General features: G+C 41.2%; 1 protein-coding gene across 10 annotated transcripts in view; it reads right to left on the reverse strand.

Moving 5' to 3' along the window:
• The window catches only part of LOC111962209 (CCR4-NOT transcription complex subunit 2), a 28,914-nt gene extending 20,942 nt beyond the window's left edge, over window positions 1-7,972 (reverse strand). For 7 of the 10 annotated variants that reach the window (XM_023985122.2, XM_070442972.1, XM_023985120.2 and 4 more), the window contains exons 1-2: window positions 7,868-7,972; window positions 6,255-6,434 (exon numbers count right to left, since the gene is read on the reverse strand). In XM_023985122.2, coding sequence (XP_023840890.1) covers window positions 6,255-6,422 — 168 coding nt within the window. In that variant the 5' untranslated portion in view covers window positions 6,423-6,434; window positions 7,868-7,972. Of the gene's footprint in view, window positions 1-6,254; window positions 6,435-7,756; window positions 7,778-7,867 lie in introns of those variants that run through there. The other 3 variants (XM_070442971.1, XM_070442973.1, XM_070442974.1) reach the window with 3 other exon arrangements.
• Between the last annotated feature and the right edge of the window lie 14,050 nt (window positions 7,973-22,022).

Consider the following 22,022-nt stretch of genomic DNA (forward strand, 5'->3'; position numbering starts at 1 on the left):
TATTTTTGTTTCATCAGACCAGAGGACATTTCTCCAAAAAGTACGATCTCCAAAAAGTCCCCATGTGCAGTTGCAAACCGTAGTCTGGCTTTTTTGGTGGTTTTGGAGCAGTGGCTTCTTCCTTGCTGAGCGGCCTTTCAGGTTATGTCGATATAGGACTCGTTTTTACTGTGGATAAAGATACTTTTGTACCGGTTTCCTCCAGCATCTTCACAAGGTCCTTTGCTGTTGTTCTGGGATTAATTTGCACTTTTCGCAACAAAGTACGTTCATCTCTAGGAGACAAAACACGTCTCCTTCCTGAGCGGTATGACGGCTGCGTGGTCCCATGGTGTTTATACTTGCGTACTGTTGTTTGTACAGATGAACGTGTACCTTCAGGCGTTTGGAAATTGCTCACAAGGATGAACCAGACTTGTGGAGGTCTAAAAAAAAAATCTGAGGTCTTAGCTGATTTGCTTTTGATTTTCCCATGATGTCATGCAAAGAGGCACTGAGTTTGAAGGTAGGCCTTGAAATACATCCACAGGTACACCGCCAATTGACAAAAATTATGTAAATTAGCCTAGCAGAAGCTTCTAAAGCCATGACATAATTTTTGGGAATTTTCCAAGCTGTTTAAAGGCACAGTCAATTTAGTGTATGTAAACTTCTGACCCACTGGAATTGTAATACAGTGAATTATAMGTGAAATAATCTGTCTGTAAACAATTGTTGGAAAAATTACTTGTGTCATTCACAAAGTAGATGTCCTAACTGACTTGCCAAAACTATAGTTTGTTAACAAGAAATTTGTGGAGTGATTGAAAAACGAGTTTTAATGACTCCAACCTAAGTGTATGTAAACGGAAGAGAAGGAACCGGACACATCTGTTGACCCCGTCATGGTGGCGGGATAACCACTGTCGTTTTCCTTTATTGGCTCTGCTTGCTAAAAAGTAGATGTGCATTTGTGCTACCAGCACTGCGTCAGCACAGCAGGGAACATAATTACATCTCTCCGGTCTTCACTGAAGACCGACATAGTAAACATGCTGGTGTTTCTTAATCAGAACCTTATAGCCTAACTTTGGCGAGTGCTATAGCCTATGATAGTGAACTGAAACAATAGCCGTTATCGGCAACAGGCACCTTAAACTTTGAGCCCAATACTTTTATTTTCCATTGTGCTTATTTTTATTTACATAATTAGAAGTGTCTTATTTATTCCTCACGTGTGTTCCCCATTCAAACAAAAAAAAATAGAAAATACGAACATTCCTATATGAAAGCCTAAGTAGCCTACAGGCACTATTTGTCGCAATGCTGATGTCACCATGCTGGTTTTTGTTGCCTTCAGTAAAAAATAAAAACCATAAACAAGATTGTGTATGCTAAATCAYAACAGCTTAATCATTATATAATGGTGATGTTAAGCCTGCCCCGCTGATAAATGGCCATTTTAAATCATAAACTAATTTCACACATTTAGGCATAAATGCAACAAGAAATGGTTTATGCCTTTTTCCCCCCAATGTTTTTATTTTTTTACATCATCAATATAGTGGATGCAGCCCATATATGTTGATTTCATAAGACATTCGAAGGTTTGTATCATCCACATCTAAAGTTGTCAAATAACTCAAAATCAAGCATATAACCCGTTTCAAATGATCACTTTTAAAGCTGAACACAGAATAACCTCTCCATGTGCGCACTAGCTCGGAAAAATATCCTTTGAATTTTATTCAGCGAAGTTCAATTATATTCTTACAATAAAATCATATAATATAAAGAAGTGCCATTATTTTTTATTATAATGTTTCGTAGGAAACACCTGCCTAAAATAATCTGGTGTTATTGTGGTGTACAGGCAATTAAGTGGATTTATTACACTTTAGACTTTTAAAATGTAGACGTTTCAAAGGCACGCATCAGCAGCTTGCAGGTGTGGATCCCCTTTATGTTAATTAACGGTCAATTACCATCAGACCGACAGTTATTTGCTTGACAATCACATGACCGCCACAGCCCTGGTCGCGACGCTTTGCACGTCATTGTAAATAAGAATGTGTTAACTGACTTGCCTAGTTAAATAAAGGTTAAATAAAAAAAGAATAATCATCAGACCAGAGAAGGTTGTTTCTCATGGTCTGAGTCCTTTAGGTGCCTTTTGGCAAACTCCAAGCGGGCTGTCATGTGCCTTTTACTGAGGAGTGGCTTCTGTCTGGCCACTCTACCATAAAGGCCTGATTAGTGGAGTGCTGCAGAGATGGTTGTCCTTGTGGAAGTTTATCCCATCTCCACAGAGGAACTCAGGAGCTCTGTCATAGTGACCATCGGGTTCTTGGTCACCTCCCTGACCAAGGCCATTCTCCCCCGATTGCTCAGTTTGGCTGGCAGGCCAGCTCCAGGAAGAGTCTTGGTGGTTCCAAAATTCTTCCATTTAAGAATGGAGGCCACTGTGTTCTTAGGGACCTTCAATGCTGCAGAATTTTTTTGKCTCCCTTGCCTCGCCACAATCCTGTCTCAGAGCTCTGCAGACAATTCCTTTCGACATCATGGCTTGGTTTTTGCTCTGACATGCACTGTCAACTCTGGGACCTTAAATAGACAAGTGTGTGCCTTTCCAAATCCTGTCCAACCAATTGAATTTACCACAGGTGGACTCCAATCAAGTTGTAGTAACATCTCAAGGATGATAAATGGAAACAGGATGCACCTGAGCTCAATTTCGAGTGTCATAGCATAGGGTCTGAATACTTATGTAAATAAGGTATTTCTGTTTTTTTATTTTGAATACACTTGCAAAAATGTCTCAACACTTGTTTTCGCTTTGTCATTATGTCATTATGGGGTCTTGTAACATAGTTAGGCCTATACTTCAATATATATGCTAATGTATCAATCATTAATTTGTTCATGTCATCACACAGCTTATGAGTTATTCATCGTCAGTAAAAATAATATTGTAATCTAACAGCACCTGTTTGGCACTCATAATACTCACAAAATGATTGCTCCTATACCCTCCTTTTTTCTGAACAAAAATATAAATGCAACATGTAAAGTGTTGGTCCCATGTTTCACGAGCTGAAATAAAAGATCCCAGAAATGTTCCATACACACAAAAAGTGTATTTCTCTAAAATGTGTTAACATCTTTGTTAGTGAGCATTTCTCCTTTCCAAGATATTCCATCCACCTGACAGGTGTGGCATATCAAGAAGCTGATTAAACAGCATGATCATTACACAGGTACACCTTGTGCTGGGGACAATAATTGGCCATCCTAAAATGTTCAGCTGTGCCACACAACACAATGTCACAGATGTCTCAAGTTTTGAGGGAGCGTGCAATTGACATGCTGACTGCAGGAATGTCCACCAGAGCTGTTGACAGAGAATTTAATGTTAATCTCTCTACAATAAGCCGCCTCCAACGTCATGTTAGAGAATTTGGCAGTACGTTCAACAGGCTTCACAAACACAGACCACGTGCAACCACGCCAACTAGGACCTCCACATCCTTCTTCTTCACGTGCGATATTGTCTGATACCAGCCACCCGGACAGCTGATGAAAGTGGGGGTTTGAACAACAGAAGAATTTCTGCACTATCAGAAACCGTCTCAGGGAAGCTCAAGTGCTCGTCATCCTCACCAGGGTCATGACCTGAGTTGGCAAATGCTCACCTTCGATGGCCACTGGCATACTAGAGAAGTGTGCTCTTCCATGGCCTGCATACTCATCACCACGTCACCCATTGGGCATGTTTGGGATGCTCTAGATCGACGTGTACGACCGCGTGTACCAGTTACCGCCAATATCCAAGAACTTCGCACAGCCACTGAAGAGTGGGACAACAATCCACAGGCCACAATCAACAGCCTGATCAACTCCATGCGAAAGGGATGTGTCGCGCTGCATGAGGCAAATGGTGGTAACACCAGACACTAACTTGTTTTCTGATTCAAGACCCCTTGTTTTTTTAAGGTATCTGTGACCAACAGATACATATCTGTATTCTCATTCATGTGAAATCCATAGATTAGGGCCTAATGAATTTATTTAAATTTACTGATTTCCTTATATGAACTGTAACTCAATAAAATATTAGAAATTGTTGCACGTGAAGTTTATATTTTTGTTCAGTGTAAGTCAAATGTCTTCCACACATCTGACTTCCCCTTTCCCTCCTGAGCAACCAGTCCTTTGTGCTGTTGTCTGTGTCCAATAATATTTGTATCCTGTTTAGTGCTGCTACCATGTTGTGCTACTACCATGTTGCTACCATACTGTGTTGTCATGTGTTTCTGCCATGTTATGTTGTGCGTTAGGTCTCTCTTTATGTAGTGTTGTGTTGTCTCTCTTGTTGTGATGTGTGTTTTGTCCAATATTTTTTATTTTAATCCCCCGCAGGAGGCCTTTTGGTAGGCTGTCATTGTAAATAAGAATTTGTTATTAACTGACTTTCCTAGTTAAATAAAGGTTAAATATAAAATAAAAACATTTCCCTGTTTAGAGTTTCTTTTCACGTCCTCCGCATCCACTTTGCTGTCACATTACGGTGTTCGGAGTTTGTTATAACAATTTATTGGTCACATGCATGCAATGTAAAAAATAAAATAAAAACATATATATATATAACCTTTATTTAACTAGGCAAGTCAGTTAAAAACAAATTCTTATTTACAATGACGGCCTACCGGGGAACAGTGGGTTAACTGCCTTGTTCAGTGGAAGAACGACAGATTTTTACCATGTCAGCTCAGGAATTCGATCCAGCAAACTTTCTGTTACTGGCCCAATGCTCTAACCACTAGGCTACCTGCCACCCCAGTTTCACATAAAGACGGCAAGGGTTGAGGGAATAGGTGATGTTTTTCCTCAACAAATTAGTGATTTCGGTTAACAGAACTTTTCAGTCAGAGAAACGAGTAAGAAACTAAATGGCTAAAAAGATGTTGCAGCTTCAGCACAAACAGTGTGATAAACATAGCTGTGCTGTGGTGCCTTTTCACTGAATCAGGGAGGAGAGATAGACAACGTATGCCAGTCACTCACTATAAAAAAAAAAWAWAWTTTTTTAAATTACACAGCGTGGCCATCGGATTCCCTCGAGTCATTTGTGTCATAATTATTTAATCAAACAGTGCACTTAAAGCGTCAGACAAGCTCAAGGCATATAGTTGATTTTATTCAAACACATAGGGTGTGTCTATATATTGAAAAATACACGTTTAAACATTTCGACAAACAGACGACCAATATTTTTTTGATCATTGGGGACAACCCTATTTGCTTTGCCACATCTTTGCTGTATTACTTTAGTGCCTTGTTGCAAACAGGATGCATGTTTTGGAATCTTTTTTAATTCTGTACAGGCTTCCTTTTCACACTGTCCATTAGGTTAGTATTGTTGAGTAACTACAATGTTGTTGATCCATCCTCAGTTCTCTCCTACCACAGCCATTAAACTCTGTAACTGTTTTAAAATCACTATTGGCCTCATGGTGAAATCTCTAAGCAGTTTCCTTCCTCTCCCGCAACTGAGTTAGGAATGACGGCTGTATCTTTGTAGTGACTGGGTGTTTTGATACACAACCTAAAGTGTAATGAATAACTTCACTATGCTCAAAGGGATATTCAATGTCTGCTTTAACTGCGATGCAGTTACATATCAGGATATTATTTGACGACATAGCGTTTCGTATCATAGTGACAATATCGCAAAAAAGCGCTAGTTGGCTGTACCTGCACCAAAACTCCAGGATATTTCCTTCATAGCTTGTTCTCCATCTTCTTTTTAAATAGGGAGACTATTTGTTTTCAGACCTTTTATGTCCATGACTGATCAAAACTAGTTTTTCTCATGGCTCTTTTGTCCCTCTGCAGCAGACATACAACAAATCACAGTATTGAATCGCAATACATCTAGAATCGTAACACATATCGTACCGGCACCTAGGTATCGTGACAATATCATATCTTCAGGTCCCTGGCAGTTCCTAGCCCTACTAAACGGCAAAACAGACATGTATGAAAATACCCTCAAATCAAAGGTGACATCTGTCCTGTCGCCACATATGAAACATTTGATCTCAATTCCAARACGCTGGAGTATAGAGCCACATTAAAAGTTTTAGCTTCGCAGTCCAATTAAACACAGAGGGTAGTGTAGGATAATGGAGTAGCCTAAATCTCACTAAATATGACAAATATGCATAAACAGATTGAAATTATAGAAGAAACGTGTGAAAATGTTTTGTACTTACTTCAAGTTCAAAGGGAGCTGTACTAGGGACGTGTGATCGAGCAGACAGAGCGCTTAAGTCTTTGTCCGACCTATGTGAGAACGGCAACGGCTGGCTGTAGTACATGCCCTCATCAGGGTAGTCGCTTTCGACCCCCTCTACAAACTTCTTTCTCGTAGCACTGAACATTCCGTTTGTCACCTGCAGAAGTGAGATGAAAGAACAGTTTTTACTATTTCAACTTCAAAAAGGCTTTGTCAACCAGCATGCCTGCATCCATTTATTGACAAAACATTGTTCATATCAGATTTTTTTTAACTATCATGGACAGGAGTGAAACACAACAGTTATGCAGTAGCCTACTGTTAGTCGATGACGATGGTCTACAATACTTTCAGTTTCAACTACTCAAATCTCACCACCAGACAACTACACGCCCACACACATTGCGCAATGTGAGCATACAGTGTGCCTTACAGCAAAACAATTACAATCACTTTTAAAAAGTGTTGGTTTTCCACTGTTTCATTGCATTGGTCAACATACAAAAACTGTGTGCATCCCTGCATCATTGCCTCAGCACAATTCAACAAGCTTCTGCTCAGGTGCCTCTTAAGTTCACAACCGATTCCAGTTATTCTCCAAACCAAATTGTCCTTCAATCTAAGAACCCTCTGACACTTTCTCACCTTGTGAACATGGAGACATAGCTATTAATATTTAAATGACCCTACACACATTCATTATTTCCACTTTGAATGGGGTCATCTCTGACACTGGTGTCAAAACTAAGAAGATGCTTGTTGTGCTAGCAAGATGCTTGCTGCCAGTGTAGTAGTGGAGATTCAGGGGGAAGAGTATCAACATGAACATGCCACATTATATTTAGTGTAACTTAGTTGGCTAACTAGCTAAACAGCCACCCACTCTTGCGTGACTGGATACATCGGTTGTTTATCCTTGGCTTTAGCATGTTGTGGCTAACAAAGTTAGGTAGCTAATCAAGACAGAAATATCTAAATAGCTATCTAACCTATCAAGTTAAGCGAGCAGAATATAAGGACGCAAAGAATATGGACCGGTTGCAGGAGAGATAGATAGCTCTCGAGAAACGAAGGGGTCCGGCAAGGTGGCTTGGTGTGCCAGTGTAATATAATGGAATTTGAGTCATGCATGTGGGTCACAGGACTCAGACAAGCGAGCTAGCGCTATAAGTTAGCTATTAACTAGCTAACGTTAGTAACGCCAGTTGATTGTTTATGTCCTAGCTAGCTAAATTGAGCTAACTAGCTACCAATACAGCGTGAGTCTGATTATAAGTTTGCTTCAACACCTAGCCGTGACAGCCCTTGTCAGGCAGTCTGTTTGCCCATAGGTAGTGATGTGCAGGTTGGGCCTACTTTGCCTCCTATCCACTTCCCAATCCCAGTAGCTACCTCTCGGTCTCAATTCACGCTAGCGGCCACACAGACAAAAACAGAAGACCGTTCGAATTGAAATCCACGAACCGGTCCAAAACATACCGAACGGCAAGGACTACAAAGATGAATGTGTTGTGATGCAACGATTTGATTCGGACCAAACGGGTTTATATTTGGGTGGGGGGAGGGTGTTTTTTTTATTTTTAAACTCACCGCATTAATTTCTCTTCTCCTCGCAGATCCAAGATGGCTGTGTATTCTACAATCGAGAGTCCTGGGTGAATAGCCTTTACCCTCTGACCTCTCTGCAACCTAATCATTTCCGCACACAAATTATGAACGTTCTACTACTGTGGGTAGAACGTGGCTAATACTCAGAATGTATTTGAATAGTCAGCAATATTGTTTTTGTAATTTGTAATTTGTAATTGTTGGGGGAACTCACCTCACTAATCTGTAGTAGACAATGATCAGTGCATCAACAAACTCAGTACGTAAACAAAACAAGCCACTCCCACTTCGGTCATTTTCAAAACATAGAGGTTTGGCAATGAACCCTAGGCATGATATCACAGTAGTAGTAGCCTAGATATGTTGTATCACCATATCATATTGATATGTGTCACTCACTAGCTACGAATCACCGTCACCTATGCCATTAAAGGATTTTAAAAGTGTTGCCACTTATTTGTATTTATAACATTTTAAAGCAGGGTAGACAACCAAATTGTGCCACAAGGCAGATTTTTGTACGAGCCTGGGTGCCAGAACATAATTATGATTTTTTTATATATATTTTTAATGTAACTAGGCAAGTAAGTTAAGAACAAACGCTTATTTACAATGACGGTCTACCGTGGCCAAACCCGGACGACGCTGGGCCAATTGTGCACCACCCTATGGGACTCCCAATCACAGCCGGATGTGATGTAGTCTGGATTCAAACCAGGGACTGTAGTGACACCTCTTGCACTGAGATGCAGTGCCTTAGACCGCTGCGCCACTCAGGAGCCCAATGATAATTTGTACACTGCAAATTGATCACAACTCATTTCATGCCTTGCTTACATTGAGACACGATCATGTCTATTTTTTGGTGGGAATACTTGGAAACAGATGTTATATCTTTTTTTAATTCTTTACTGAATTCCTGGTGATCTTCTTTTTAACCCAAAAGGAAATTCAATTTACTTATTTTTTTTGTAAACTTTTTGGGGACAAAAAATTCACTTACTGGCCGGTTGTTGTCAACCCCTCTTTTAAAATATCTGCAAGTATTCTTATTTTTCATCATCATTCCATTGTTCTATCTATGTGGTATGCATGAAACATTGTATCAACTCATCTGTGCTATAGGCCTATCGGTTAAGAGCATATTGGATAACAAATGTTGTCCTCCAATATATCTACAGTATTACATTCTATGGAGGGACCACCATATTGCCCACATTTTCTCCTTCATCAGTCAGTACTGCATTTCTGCCTGTCAGAAGCCACCAAATGAAGAGTAATGTGCTGCATAGAGGAGGGCTGGAGATATAATATCTTCAGTGTACAACATAAAACAAAATCCAGAAAAGAGCCGTTAAAATTCTACATCCACCTAAAAGGAAGCGATTCCCAAACTTTCCATAACAAAGCCATCACCTACAGAGAGATTAACCTGGAGAAGAGTCCCCTAAGCAAGCTGGTCCTGGGGCTCTGTTCACAAACACAAACAGACCCCACAGAGCCCCAGGACAGCAACACAATTAGACCCAATCAAATCATGAGAAAACTAAAAGATAATTACTTGACACATTGGAAAGAATTAACAAAAAAACTGAGCAAACTAGAATGCTATTTGACCATAGTGTGCCATCACAGCAGCAAGATTTGTGACCTGTTGCCACAAGAAAAGGTCAACCAGTGAAGAACAAACACCGTTGTAGATACAACCCATATTTATGTTTATTTATTTTCCCTTTTGTACTTTAACTATTAGCACATCATTACAACACGGTATATACCCATAATATCACATTTGAAATGTCTTTATTCTTTTGGAACTTCTGTGTAATGTTTATTATTTCACTTTTATTTATTATCTACTCCACTTGCTTTGGCAATGTTAACATTTGTTTCCCATGCCAATAAAGCCCTTAAATTGAATTAAATTGATAGAGCATGCCCTGACCAGCTGGCAAGTGTCTTCACTGACACTTATCCCTGACCCGGTTTGTAATACCAACTTGTTTCAAGCAGACCACCATAGTCCCTGTGCCTAAGAAAGACAAGGTAACCTGCCTAAATGATTATCGCCCGTAGCACTGACATCTGTAGCCATGAAATGCTTTTGAAAGGCTGGTCATGGCTTACATCAACGCTATCATCCCAGATACCTTGGGCCGACTCCAATTCACATATTGCCCCAACAGATCCACAGATGACGCAATGTCTATTGCAATCCACACTGCCCTCACCCACTTGGACTAAAGGAATACCTACATAAGAATGCAGTTCATTGAGGACAGCTCAACATTCAACACCATAGTCCCCTCCAAGCGCATCACCAAGCTCAAGGACCCTGGGACTGAACACCTTCTGCAACTGGATCCTGGACTTCCTGATGGCTGCCCCGAGGCGGTGAGGGAAGGCAACAACACATCCGCCACAGTGACCCTCAACACGGGGGCCCTTCAGGGGTGTGTGCTTAGTCGCTTCCTGTACTCCCTGTTCACCCACAACTGTGTGGCCACACACAACTCCAACACCATCTTCAATTGGTAGGACTGATCAACGATGACGATGAGGCAGCCTATAGGGAGGATGTCCTGGCACCACACTGCCAGGACAACAACCTCTCCCTCAACGTCAGCAAGACAATCGAGCACGCCTCCACGCACATCAATGAGTCTGTAGTGGAGCGGGTCGAGAGCTTCAAGTTCCTCGGTGTCCACTTCACTAAGGAATTAACATGGTTCACACACAACCACACAGATGTGAAGAGGGCACGATAGTGTCTCTTCCCCCTCAGGAGTCTGAAAAGATTTGACATGGGCTCTCGGATCCTCAAAAAGTTCTACAGCTGCTCCATTGAGATCATCTTGACTGGCTGCATCACCACTTAGTATAGCAACTGCAAGGTACCGGACCACAAGGAGCTACAGAGGGTGGTGAGTACGGCCCAGTACATCACTGGGGCTGAGCTCCCTGGCATCCAGGACTTCTGCACTAGGCGGTGTCAGATGAAGGTCCCAAAAATGGTCAACAACTCCAACCACCAAAGCCAGGGACAATCAAATAGATTCACAATTTTTGGACTGCAAATTGACGGCAAGAAGCCAAAACAGATATAAAGTTTGACTAAAACATAATAATTTCAAACGTTGCTTACATTTGTATACGATCACGTGTCTCTCTATTATGCGTGGGAATACTTGGGAACAGATTTCTTAAATAAAAATCACATGGAGCTGAATTCCTGGTGTCTTTGATGTCCAAAAATGAACATTTTACACAAATGTTTTACTTTATTTATTTTTTACATTTTAATTATATTTTTTTGCTCAGAAAACTTGGGGGCCCAAATAAAACCACCCGCAGACCAAATTCAGCCAGCAAGCCACCAGTAGGGGAACCCTGCCATATACTGTTCTGTCTGCTATCGCATGGCAAGCAGTACCAGTGTGCCAAGTCTGAAACCAACAGGACCCTGAACAGTTTCTACTCCCAAGTAAGCATTTCACTGTTAGTCTACACCTGTTGTTTTCCAAGCATGTGACAAATTACTTTTTATTTGATTTGATTGATTTGATAAGGGACATTATATTCCTGCCCTTTATCTTGTTAGAAAATATACCCTAATAAAGGTACAGCAGAACACGTAGAAAAGTCACACTTCAGATTGTACTAACGAGACAGCAGATGATACCACCTTCCAGCTCGCAGAGAATTACGTGACATGGTTATGTAACTGAATGTGGTTCCCATGCACATGGTACAGTAAGTACAGATTAAATCACATATGTGACCAAAATCAAGCTCAAACTCACACTACAGTACGTAATCTGGCTCTGATTAAATCCCACCTTAATCTTCTTAAAAAGGAAATTAAACAGAATCAAAGAACATTTCCTAGAAGCTCATTTTAGCACCAGCCACCAGCTGTGGCTTGGTTCCACAGTATGTATCCATAGCCCTTGCTGGAAAAAAACAGCGTTATGTCAGCCTTCGTTGTGTTTTTGATTGTCACGACTTCTACCGAAGTCGTTGCCTCTCCTTGTTCGGGCGGTGCTCGGCGGTCGATGTCACCGGTCTTCTAGCCATCATCGATCCATTTTTCATTTTCCTTTGGTTTTGTATTGTCTTCCCACACACCTGTTTTCAATCCCATCCATTACCTGTTGTGTATTTAACCCTCTGTTTCCCCTCATGTCTTTGTCAGAGATTGTTTATTGTCAGTGTAGTGTTTATTTGTATAGGTGCGCGACGGGTCTTCGTACCCATATTTGTTTATATTCATTTTCTATTTTGTGTTATGGAGCTTGTTACTTGGACATTTATTAAAAGACTCCATTTTACACTCCGTTTGACTCTCCTGCGCCTGACTTCCCTGCCACCTATACACACGTCTCTGACATTGATGGTCACCAGTGTACCAGCATACAGTGCATTTGGAAACATTTTGTTACGTTACAGCCTTATTCTAAAATGGATAAAAAACTTTTTCCCCCCTTATCAATCTACACACAATAGCCCATAATGACAAAGCAAAAACTTTTTTTTTTAACGTTTTTGCAAAAAACAAAACAAACAGAAATATTACATTTACTTAAGAATTCAGACCCTTTACTGAGTACTTTGTTGAAGCACCTTTGGCAGCAATGACAGAATTTAGTCTTCTTGGGTATTACACTACAAGCTTGGCACACCTGTATTTTGGGAGTTTCTTACATTCTTCTCTGCAGATCCTCTCAAGCTCTGTCAAGTTGGATAGGGAGTGTAGCTATTTTCAAGTGTCTTCAGAGATGTTCGATCGGGTTCAAGTCCGGGCTCTGGCTGGGCCACTCAAGGACATTCAGAGACTTGTCCCGAAGCCACTCCTGCGTTGTCTTGGCTGTGTGCTTAGGGTCGTTGTCCTGTTGGAAGGTGAACCTTCGCCCCAGTCTAAGGTCATGAGGACTCTGGAGCAGGGTTTTCATCAAGGATCTCTCTGTACTTTGCTCCATTCATCTTTCCCTCGATCCTGACGAGTCTCCCAGTCCCTGCCGCTGAAAAACATCCCCACGGGATGATGCTGCAACCACCATGCTTCACCGTAAGGATGGTGCCAGGTTTCYTCCAGATGTGACGTTTGGCATTCAGGTCAAACAATTCAATCTTGGTTTCATCAGACCAGAGAATCTTGTTATGCATGGTCTGAGAGTCCTTTAGGTGCCTTTTAGCAAACTCCAAGCGGGCTGTCATGTGCCTTTTACTGAGGAGTGGCTTCAGTCTGGCCACTCTACCATAAAGGCCTGATTGGCGGAGTGCCTTCCTACTGGAAGGTTCTACCACCTCCACAGAGGAACTCTGGAGCTCTGTCAATGTGACCATCGGGTTCTTGGTCTCCTCCCTGACCAAGGCCCTTTTCACCTGATTGCTCAGTTTGGCCGGGCGGCCAGCTCTAGGAAGAGTCTTGGTGGTTCCATACTTCTTCCATTTATGAATGGTGGAGGCCACTGTGTTCCTAGGGACCTTCAATGCTGCATACATTTTTTTGAACCCTTACCCAGATCTGTGCCTTGACACACGGTCAATTCCTTCGACCTCGCGGCCTGGTTTTTGCTCTGACATGCACTGTCAACATATAGACAGGTGTGTGCCTTTCCAAATCATCTCCAATCAATTGAATTTACCACAGCTGGACTCCAATCAAGTTGTAGAAACATCTCAAGGATGATCAATGGAAACAGCAAAGGGTCTGAATACTTATGTATAAAAGGAATTTCAGTTTTTTTTATTTTAATACATTTGCAAAAAATTCTAAAAACCTGTTTTTGCTTTCTCATTATGGGGTGTTGTGTGTAGACTGATGAGTAAACAAATAATTTATTCAACTTTATGCACTGTATGCCCGCAAAACCAGCACCAAGTCCCTTTATGCTGGCTTGCAAAGTGATGTCTAATTCCTGTTGGAATCCAGCCTGAGTGTGGATATTCAACAACTTTTATTCACCAACAATCTGCATTCAGAATAACTGCCAGGGTTAGAACTATGAACAATACATCACGCCAAGCAGCCACAACAGTCAGTAAGAGTGTCCATGATTGAGTCTTTGAATGAAGAGATTGAGATTGCCCATCCCTGACCTAAACTATCTAAATTGGAAAAACTATTTCAAGCATAACCAGTATTCGGCTGTAAAAATTCAGTAACTTATTGTTGTTTAACTTATTTTCACTGCAATATGTAGCCTGTAGTGTACTGTAAAATATGTGTAATATGTGTAATAATGAGTTTTTGCATATCAGGAAGGGTTCTTTACTGCTTGTGATGGTTGTGAAGGACCATGCTGTTCTTTCCCCATCCACCATGTTTTCCTTTTATACCATGAAATTCTACATTGTTTAACAGTTCCTGTAATTTTACAGTACACCACAGGCCACATGTTGCAGTGAAAATAAGTTAAACAGCAATAAGTTACTGAATTTTTACAGCCAAATGCTGGTTACTTGAGACTATACCTCACTTGGGATTTGAACTCACAAATTCTTGGGTGCTAATGACCTGAATTTCCTGCTACGCCACCAGGTCTGTGGGCATGACAGAGATTGGCCACAGATTTAATGGCAGGAATACAGTTCTGCAATTTGTTAAATGTTGCCCAGAATCAAGTCAATAATTGTCCGACAAAACCACTTTACTTGATGTAAAGTGTGCATAAATGCTTTGGGGATTTGAACAACCAGTACCATGTGAGTTCCTATTTTAGTACCCCTGTAGGTATAAAACAATTATAAAACACAATATTTGATTAAAAATCGAATTTGGGTCTTACTGCTAGTAGCCCATGAAAACGCATTAAAAAGCATATTCATACATGGCAAACAGATAGTAAAAAAAGAAACAAAAGAGAGTTTGTTTAGAAATGTTTGACATATCTTAGAGATATAAGAAAGATCATTAAATGTGTATATATATATATATATATATATATATATATATATATACACATACAGTACCAGTCAAAAGTTTGGACACACCTACTCATTGAAGTGTTTTTATTTATTTGTACTATTACTATATTGTAGAATAATAGTGAAGATATCAAAACTATGAAATAACACATATGGAATCATGTAGTAACCAAAAAAGTGTTAAACAAATGTTATATTTGAGATTCTTCAAAGTAGCCAACCTTCGCCTTGATGACAGCTTTGCAGACTCTTGGCATTCTCTCAACTAACTTCACCTGGAATGCTTTTCCAACAGTCTTGAAGGAGTTCCCACATATGCTGAGCAATTGTTGGCCGCTTTTCCTTCACTCTGCTGTCCAACTCATCCCAAACCATCTCAACTGGGTTGAGATCGGGTGATTGTGGAGGCCAGGTCATCTGATGCAGCACTCGATTACTCTTCTTCTTAGTCAAATAGCCCTTACACAGCCTGGAGGTGTGTTGGGTCATTGTCCTGTTGAAAAACAATTGATAGTCCCACTAAGCACAAACCAGATGGGATGGCGTATCGCTGCAGAATGCTGTGTTAGCCATTCTGGTTAAGTGTGCCTTGAATTCCAAATAAATCACTGACAGAGTCACCAGCAAAGCATTCTCACACCATCACATCTCCTCTTCCATGCTTCACAGTGGGAACCACACATGCAGAGATTTACCGTTCACCTACTCTGCGTCTCACAAAGATACAGCAGTTGGAACCAAAAATCTCAAATTTGGATTCATCAGACCAAGGGACAGATTTCCACCGGTCTAATGTCCATTGCTCGTGTTTCTTGGCAGAAGCAAGTCTCTTCTTATTATTGGTGTCCTTTAGTAGTGGTTTCTTTGCAGCAAATCGACCATGAAGGCTTGATTCACCCAGTCTCTTCTGAACAGTTGATGTTGACATATGTCTGTTACTTACATTTATTTCGGCTGCAATTTCTGAGGCTGGTAACGCTAATTAACTTATCCTCTGCAGCAGAGGTAACTCTGGGTCTTTCCTGTGGCGGTCCTCATGAGAGCCAGTTTCCTCAAATCAAATCAAATCAAACTTTATTTGCCACATGCGCCAAATACAACAAGTGTAGACTTTACCATGAAAAGCTTACTTACAAGCCCTTAATCARGTTCAAGAAGAAGAAAATATTTACCAAGTAGGCTAAAATAAAAAGTAATAATAAAAAGTAACACAATAAGAATAACAATAACGAGGCTATATACAGGGGGCACTGGTACCGAGTCAGCGTACAGGGGTACAGGCTAGTTGAGGTAAATTGTACATGTAGGTGGGGGAGAAGTGACTATGCATAGGTAACAAACAAACAGCGAGTAGCAAAAGTGTACAATGTAAATTGTCCGGTGGCGATTTTTATGAATTGTTCAGCAGTCTTATGGCTTGGGGGTAGAAGCTGTTGAGGAGCCTTTTGGTCCAAGGCTAGGCGCTCCGGTATCGCTTGCCGTGCGGAAGCAGAGAAAACAGTCTATAACTTGGGTGACTGGAGTCTCTGACAATTTTATGGGCTTTCCTCTGACACCACCTATTATATAGGTCCTGGGTGGCAGGAAGCTTGGTGCCAGTGATGTACTGGGCTGTTCGCACTACCCACTGTAGCGCCTTACGGTCAGATGCCCTAGCAGTTGCCATACCAGGCGGTGATGCAACCGGTCTGGATGCTCTCGATGGTGCAGCTGTAGAACCTTTTGATGATCTGGGGGCCCATGTAAAAAAGAATCTGTCTCCTGAGGGGGAAAATGTTTTGTTGTGCCCTCTTCACAACTGGCTTGGTATATTTGGACCATGATAGTTCGTTGGTGATATGGACACGAAGGAACTTGAAACTCTCAACCGGCTCCACTACAGCCCCGTCAATGTTAATGGGGCCTGTTCGGCCAGCCTTTTCCTGTAGTACACGATCAGGTCCTTTGTMTTTCTCACATTGAGGGAGAGGTTGTTGTCCTGTCACCACACTGCCAGTTCTCTGACCTCCTCCATATAGACTGTCTCATCGTTGTCGGTGATCAGGCCTACCGCTGATGTGTCGTCAGAAAACGTAATGATGGTGTTGGAGTCGTGTTTGGCCACACAGTCGTGGGTGAACAGGGAATACAGGAGGGGACTAAGTACACACCCGTGAGGGGCCCCAGTGTTAAGGATCAGCATGGCAGACGTGTTGTTGCCGACTCTTACCACCTAGGGGTGGCCTGTCAGGAAGTCCAGGATCCATTTGCAGAGGGAAGTGTTTAGTCCCAGAGTCCTTAGCTTAGTGAGGAGCTTCGTGGGCACTATGATGTTGAACGCTGTAGTTGATGAACAGTATTCTCACATAGGTGTTCATTTTGTCCAGGTGAGAAAGGGCAGTGTGGAGTGCGATTGAGATTGCGTCCTCTGTGGATCTGTTGGGGCGGTATGCGAATTGGAGTGAGTGAGTCTATGGTGTCTGGGAGAATGCTGTTGATGTGAGCCATGACCAGCCTTTCAAAGCACTTCATGGCTACCAACATAGCTTGATGGATTTTGCAACAGCACTTGAAGAAACCTTCAAAGTTCTTGACATTTTCAAGTAGTGATCGGCTGTCGTTTCTCTTTGCTTATTTGAGCTGTTCTTGCCATAATATGGACTTGGTCTTCCACCATACAGGGCTATCTTCTGTATACCACCCCTACCTTGTCACAACACAACTGATTGGCTCAAAGTCATGAAGAAGGACAGAAATTCCAGTAATGAACTTTTAACAAGGCACACCTGGTAATTGAAATGCATTCCAGGTGACTACCTCATGAAGCTGGTTGAGAGAATGCCAAGCGTGTGCAAAGCTGTCATCAAGGCAAAGGGTCGCTACTTTGAAGACTCTCAAATATATATTTTTATTTTATTTGATTAACTTTTTTGGTTACTACATGATGTGTTATTTCATAGTTTTATGTCTTCACTATTATTCTACAATGTAGAATAAAGAAAAACTCTTGAATGAGTAGGTGTGTCCAAACTTTTGACTGGTACTGTATATACAGTTCAAGTCAGAAGTTTACATACACCTTAGCCAAATACATTTAAACTCCGTTTTTCACAATTCCTGACATTTAATCCTTGTAAAAATTCCCTGTCTTAGGTCAGTTAGGATCACCACTTTATTTTAAGAATGTGAAATGTCAGAATAATAGTAGAGAGAATTATTTATTTCAGCTTTAATTTCTTTCATCACATTCCCAGTGGGTCAGAAGTTTACATACACTCAATTAGTATTTGGTAGCATTGCCTTGAAATTGTTTAACTTGGCTCAAACGTTTTGGGTAGCCTTCCACAAGCTTCCCACAATAAGTTGGGTGAATTTTGTCCCATTCCTCCTGACAGACCTGGTGTAACTGAGTTAGGTTTGTAGGCCTCCTTTCTCGCACACACTTTTTTAGTTCTGCCAACAAATTTTCTATGGGATTGAGGTCATCGCTTTGTGATGGCCACTCCAATACCTTGATCCAATACCTTGACTTTGTTGTCCTTAATTAAGCCATTTTGCTACAACTTTGGAAGTATACTTGGGGTCAATGTCCATTTGGAAGACCCATTTGCAACCAAGGTTTAACTTCCTGACTGATGTCTTGAGATGTTGCTTCAATATATCCACATAATTTTCCAGCCTCATGATGCCATCTATTTTGTGAAGTGCACCATTCCCTCCTGCAGCAAAGCACCCCCACAACATGATGCTGCCACCCCGATGCTTCACGGTTGGGATGGTGTTTTTCAGCTTGCAAGCCTCCCCCTTTTCCCTCCAAACATAACGATGGTCATTATGGCCAAACAGTTCTATTTTTGTTTCATCAGACCAGAGGACATTTCTCCAAAAACTATTATCTTTGTCCCCATGTGCAATTGCAAACCGTAAACTGGCTTTTTTATGGTGGTTTTGGAGCAGTGGCTTCTTCCTTGCTGAGCGGCCTTTCAGGTTATGTCGATATAGGACTCGTTTTACTGTGGATATAGATACTTTTGTGCCTGTTTCCTCCAGCATCTTCACAAGGTCCTTTGCTGTTGTTCTCGGATTGCTTTGCACTTTTCGTACCAAAGTACGTTCATCTCTAGGAGACAGAACGCGTCTCCTTCCTGAGCGGTATGACGGCTGCGTGGGCCCATGGTGTTTATACTTGTTCATCTGTATAAACAATAGTTCACGTGGTACCTTCAGGCATTTGGAAATTACTCCCAAGGATGAACCAGACTTGTGGAGGTCTACAATTTTTTTTCTGAGGTCTTGGCTGATTTCTTTTGATTTTCTTCTGATTTTCCCATGATGTCAAGCAAAGAGGCACTGAGTTTGAAGGTAGGCCTTGAAATACATCCACAGGTACACCTCCAATTGACTCAAATGATGTCAATTATCCTATCAGAAGCTTCTAAAGCCATTACATAATTTTCTGGAATTTTCCAAGCTGTTTAAAGGCACAGTAAACTTAGTGTATGTAAACTTCTGTCCCACTGGAATTGTGATACAGTGAATTATAAGTGAAATAATGTCTGTAAACAATTGTTGGAAACATTACTTGTGTCATGCACAAAGTAGATGTCCTAAATGACTTGCCAAAACTATAGTGTGTTAACAAGAAATTTGTGGAGTGGTTGAAAAACAAGTTTTAATGACTCCAACCTAAGTGTATTTAAACTTCCGACTTCAACTGTGTACACTACCGTTCAAAAGTTTGGGGTCACTCAGAAATGTCTTTGTTTTTCATGAAAACATACATGAAATGAGTTGAAAAATGAATAGGAAATATAGTCAAGACGTTGACAATAATGATTTTTAATTGAAATAATAAGTGTCCTTCAAACCTTGCTTTCGTCAAAGAATCCTCCATTTGCAGCAATTACAGCCTTCAGACCTTTGGCATTCTAGTTGTCAATTTGTTGAGGTAATCTGATGCTTCCATGCTTCCTGAAGCACCTCCCACAAGTTGGATTGGCTTGATGGGCAGTTTTTACGTACCATACGGTCAAGCTGCTCCCACAACAGCTCAATAGGGTTGAGATCCGGTGATAGGCTGGCCACTCCATTATAGACAGWATACCAGCTGACTGCTTCTACCCTAAATAGTTCTTGCTTAGTTTGGTGCTGTGCTTTGTGTCATTGCCCTGTTGTAGGAGGAAATGGCCTCCAATTAAGCGCCGTTCGGGTATGGCTTGACGTTGCAAGCCATACCCGAATCCAGTCTGCCTGGATTTGCGGGCAGACTGGGAAAGTTGCGGAAAGCTGATGTCTGCTGATGTGGTACATTGAGACACAGCCCATTCAAATAAACTGATATCTCCAGCTTAAACAGACGTATATTGATCCAGTCTGCCTGGATTCCAAAATAAATTAAACATCACTTTGCAAGCCAGTATAATGTGACTTGATGCTGGCTTTCCTTTAGCTTATGCTGGTCCCGACGTTGCAAAATGGATTGATAGCCTTCCTTCTTCAAGATGCCTTTTACCCTGTACAAATCTCCCACTTTACCACCACCAAAGCACCCCCAGACCATCACATTGCCTCCACCATGCTTGACAGATGGCGTCAAGCACTCCTCTAGCATCTTTTAATTTTTTTCTGCTTCACATGAATGTTCTTCTTTGTGATCTTAACACCTCAAACTTAGGTTTGTCTGTCCATAGCACTTTTTTCCCAATCTTCCTCTGTCCAGTGTCTGTGTTCTTTTGCCCATCTTAATATTTTCATTTTATTGGCTAGTCTGAGATATGGCTTCTTCTTTGCAACTTTGCCTAGAAGGCCAGCATCCCAGAGTCGCCTCTTCACTGTTGACGTTGAGACTGGTGTTTTGCGGGTACTATTTAATGAAGCTGCCAGTTGAGGACTTGTGAGGCTTCTGTTTCTCAAACTAGACACTCTAATGTACTTGTCCTCTTGCTCAGTTGTGTACTCCCACTCCTCTTTCTATTCTGGTTAAAGACAGTTTGCCCTGTTCTGTGAAGGGAGTAGTACACAGCGTTGTACGAGATCGTCAGTTTCTTGGCAATTTCTAGCATGGAATAGCCTCCATTTCTCAGAACAAGAGTAGACTGATGAGTTTCAGAAGAAAGTTATTTGTTTCTGGCCATTTTGAGCCTGTAAACGAACCCACAAATGCTGATGCTCCAGATACTCAACTAGTCTAAAGAAGGACAGTTTTATTGCTTCTTTAATTAGCACAACAGTTTTCAGCTGTGCTAACATAATTGCAAAAGGGTTTTCTAATGATCAATTAGCCTTTTAAAAGGATAAACTTGGATTAGCTAATGCAATGCGCCATTGGAACACAGGAGTGATGGTTGCTGATAATGGGCCTCTCTCTGTACCCCTATGTAAATATTCCATTCAAAATCAACCGTTTCCAGCTACAATAGTCATTTACAACATTAACAATGTCTACACTGTATTTCTGATCAATTTGATGTTATTGTGATGGACAAAAAATGTGCCTTTCTTTCAAAAACAAGGACATTTGTAAGTGACCGCAAACTTTTGAACGGTAGTGTATATATATACATTATATGTGTAAAAAATGTATGGGAGTATATATGGAAGTAGAGGTTAAATATGGGAGAAAAAAAWAWATATATATATCTTATATTTTACTTTCATTTATACTCCCATACATTTTTTAAACTGGTACCGGGCTACCTTCGTATGAGTCTTGTGATGCTTGTGGGTATCGTAGAGCAAATCCGGCATGTACGTGTTTGTGAGCGTCTCACCTTTCGGTGGGGTCATATCAGTGTGTAGTCCAAACGGTTTGGATGCTACAGATGTTTTCGTGAGAAGACCGATTTTTGGGATGACTCCTATTCTGATAATAACCAGCTGTAGCTCTGCCACCTTCAACCGCAGTTGCGGAAAGCTGATGTCTGCTGATGTGGTACATTGAGACACAGCCCATTCAAATAAACTGATATCTCCAGCTTAAACAGACGTATATTGATCAGGATGTTTTTATTATGCTAATTAGATTTMTGTGCGGGCGCGGGCATCGACTCTAGGGGGTTCATTATCGTACTCACAGATCCTGTGGCGCAGCAGGAATTTCAGGTTGCTGACAACCGAGAGGTTGTGAGTTTAAATCCCAAGTGATGTTGACTCCCAAGTAATGCACACTTTGCTGGTCTGCGAAACCACATCCATCATTATCATATTTCTCAGCATGCTCTATTGCAGT

Source organism: Salvelinus sp. IW2-2015, linkage group LG4q.1:29 (assembly GCF_002910315.2).
Source record: "Salvelinus sp. IW2-2015 linkage group LG4q.1:29, ASM291031v2, whole genome shotgun sequence".
Lineage (NCBI taxonomy): Eukaryota > Metazoa > Chordata > Actinopteri > Salmoniformes > Salmonidae > Salvelinus > Salvelinus sp. IW2-2015.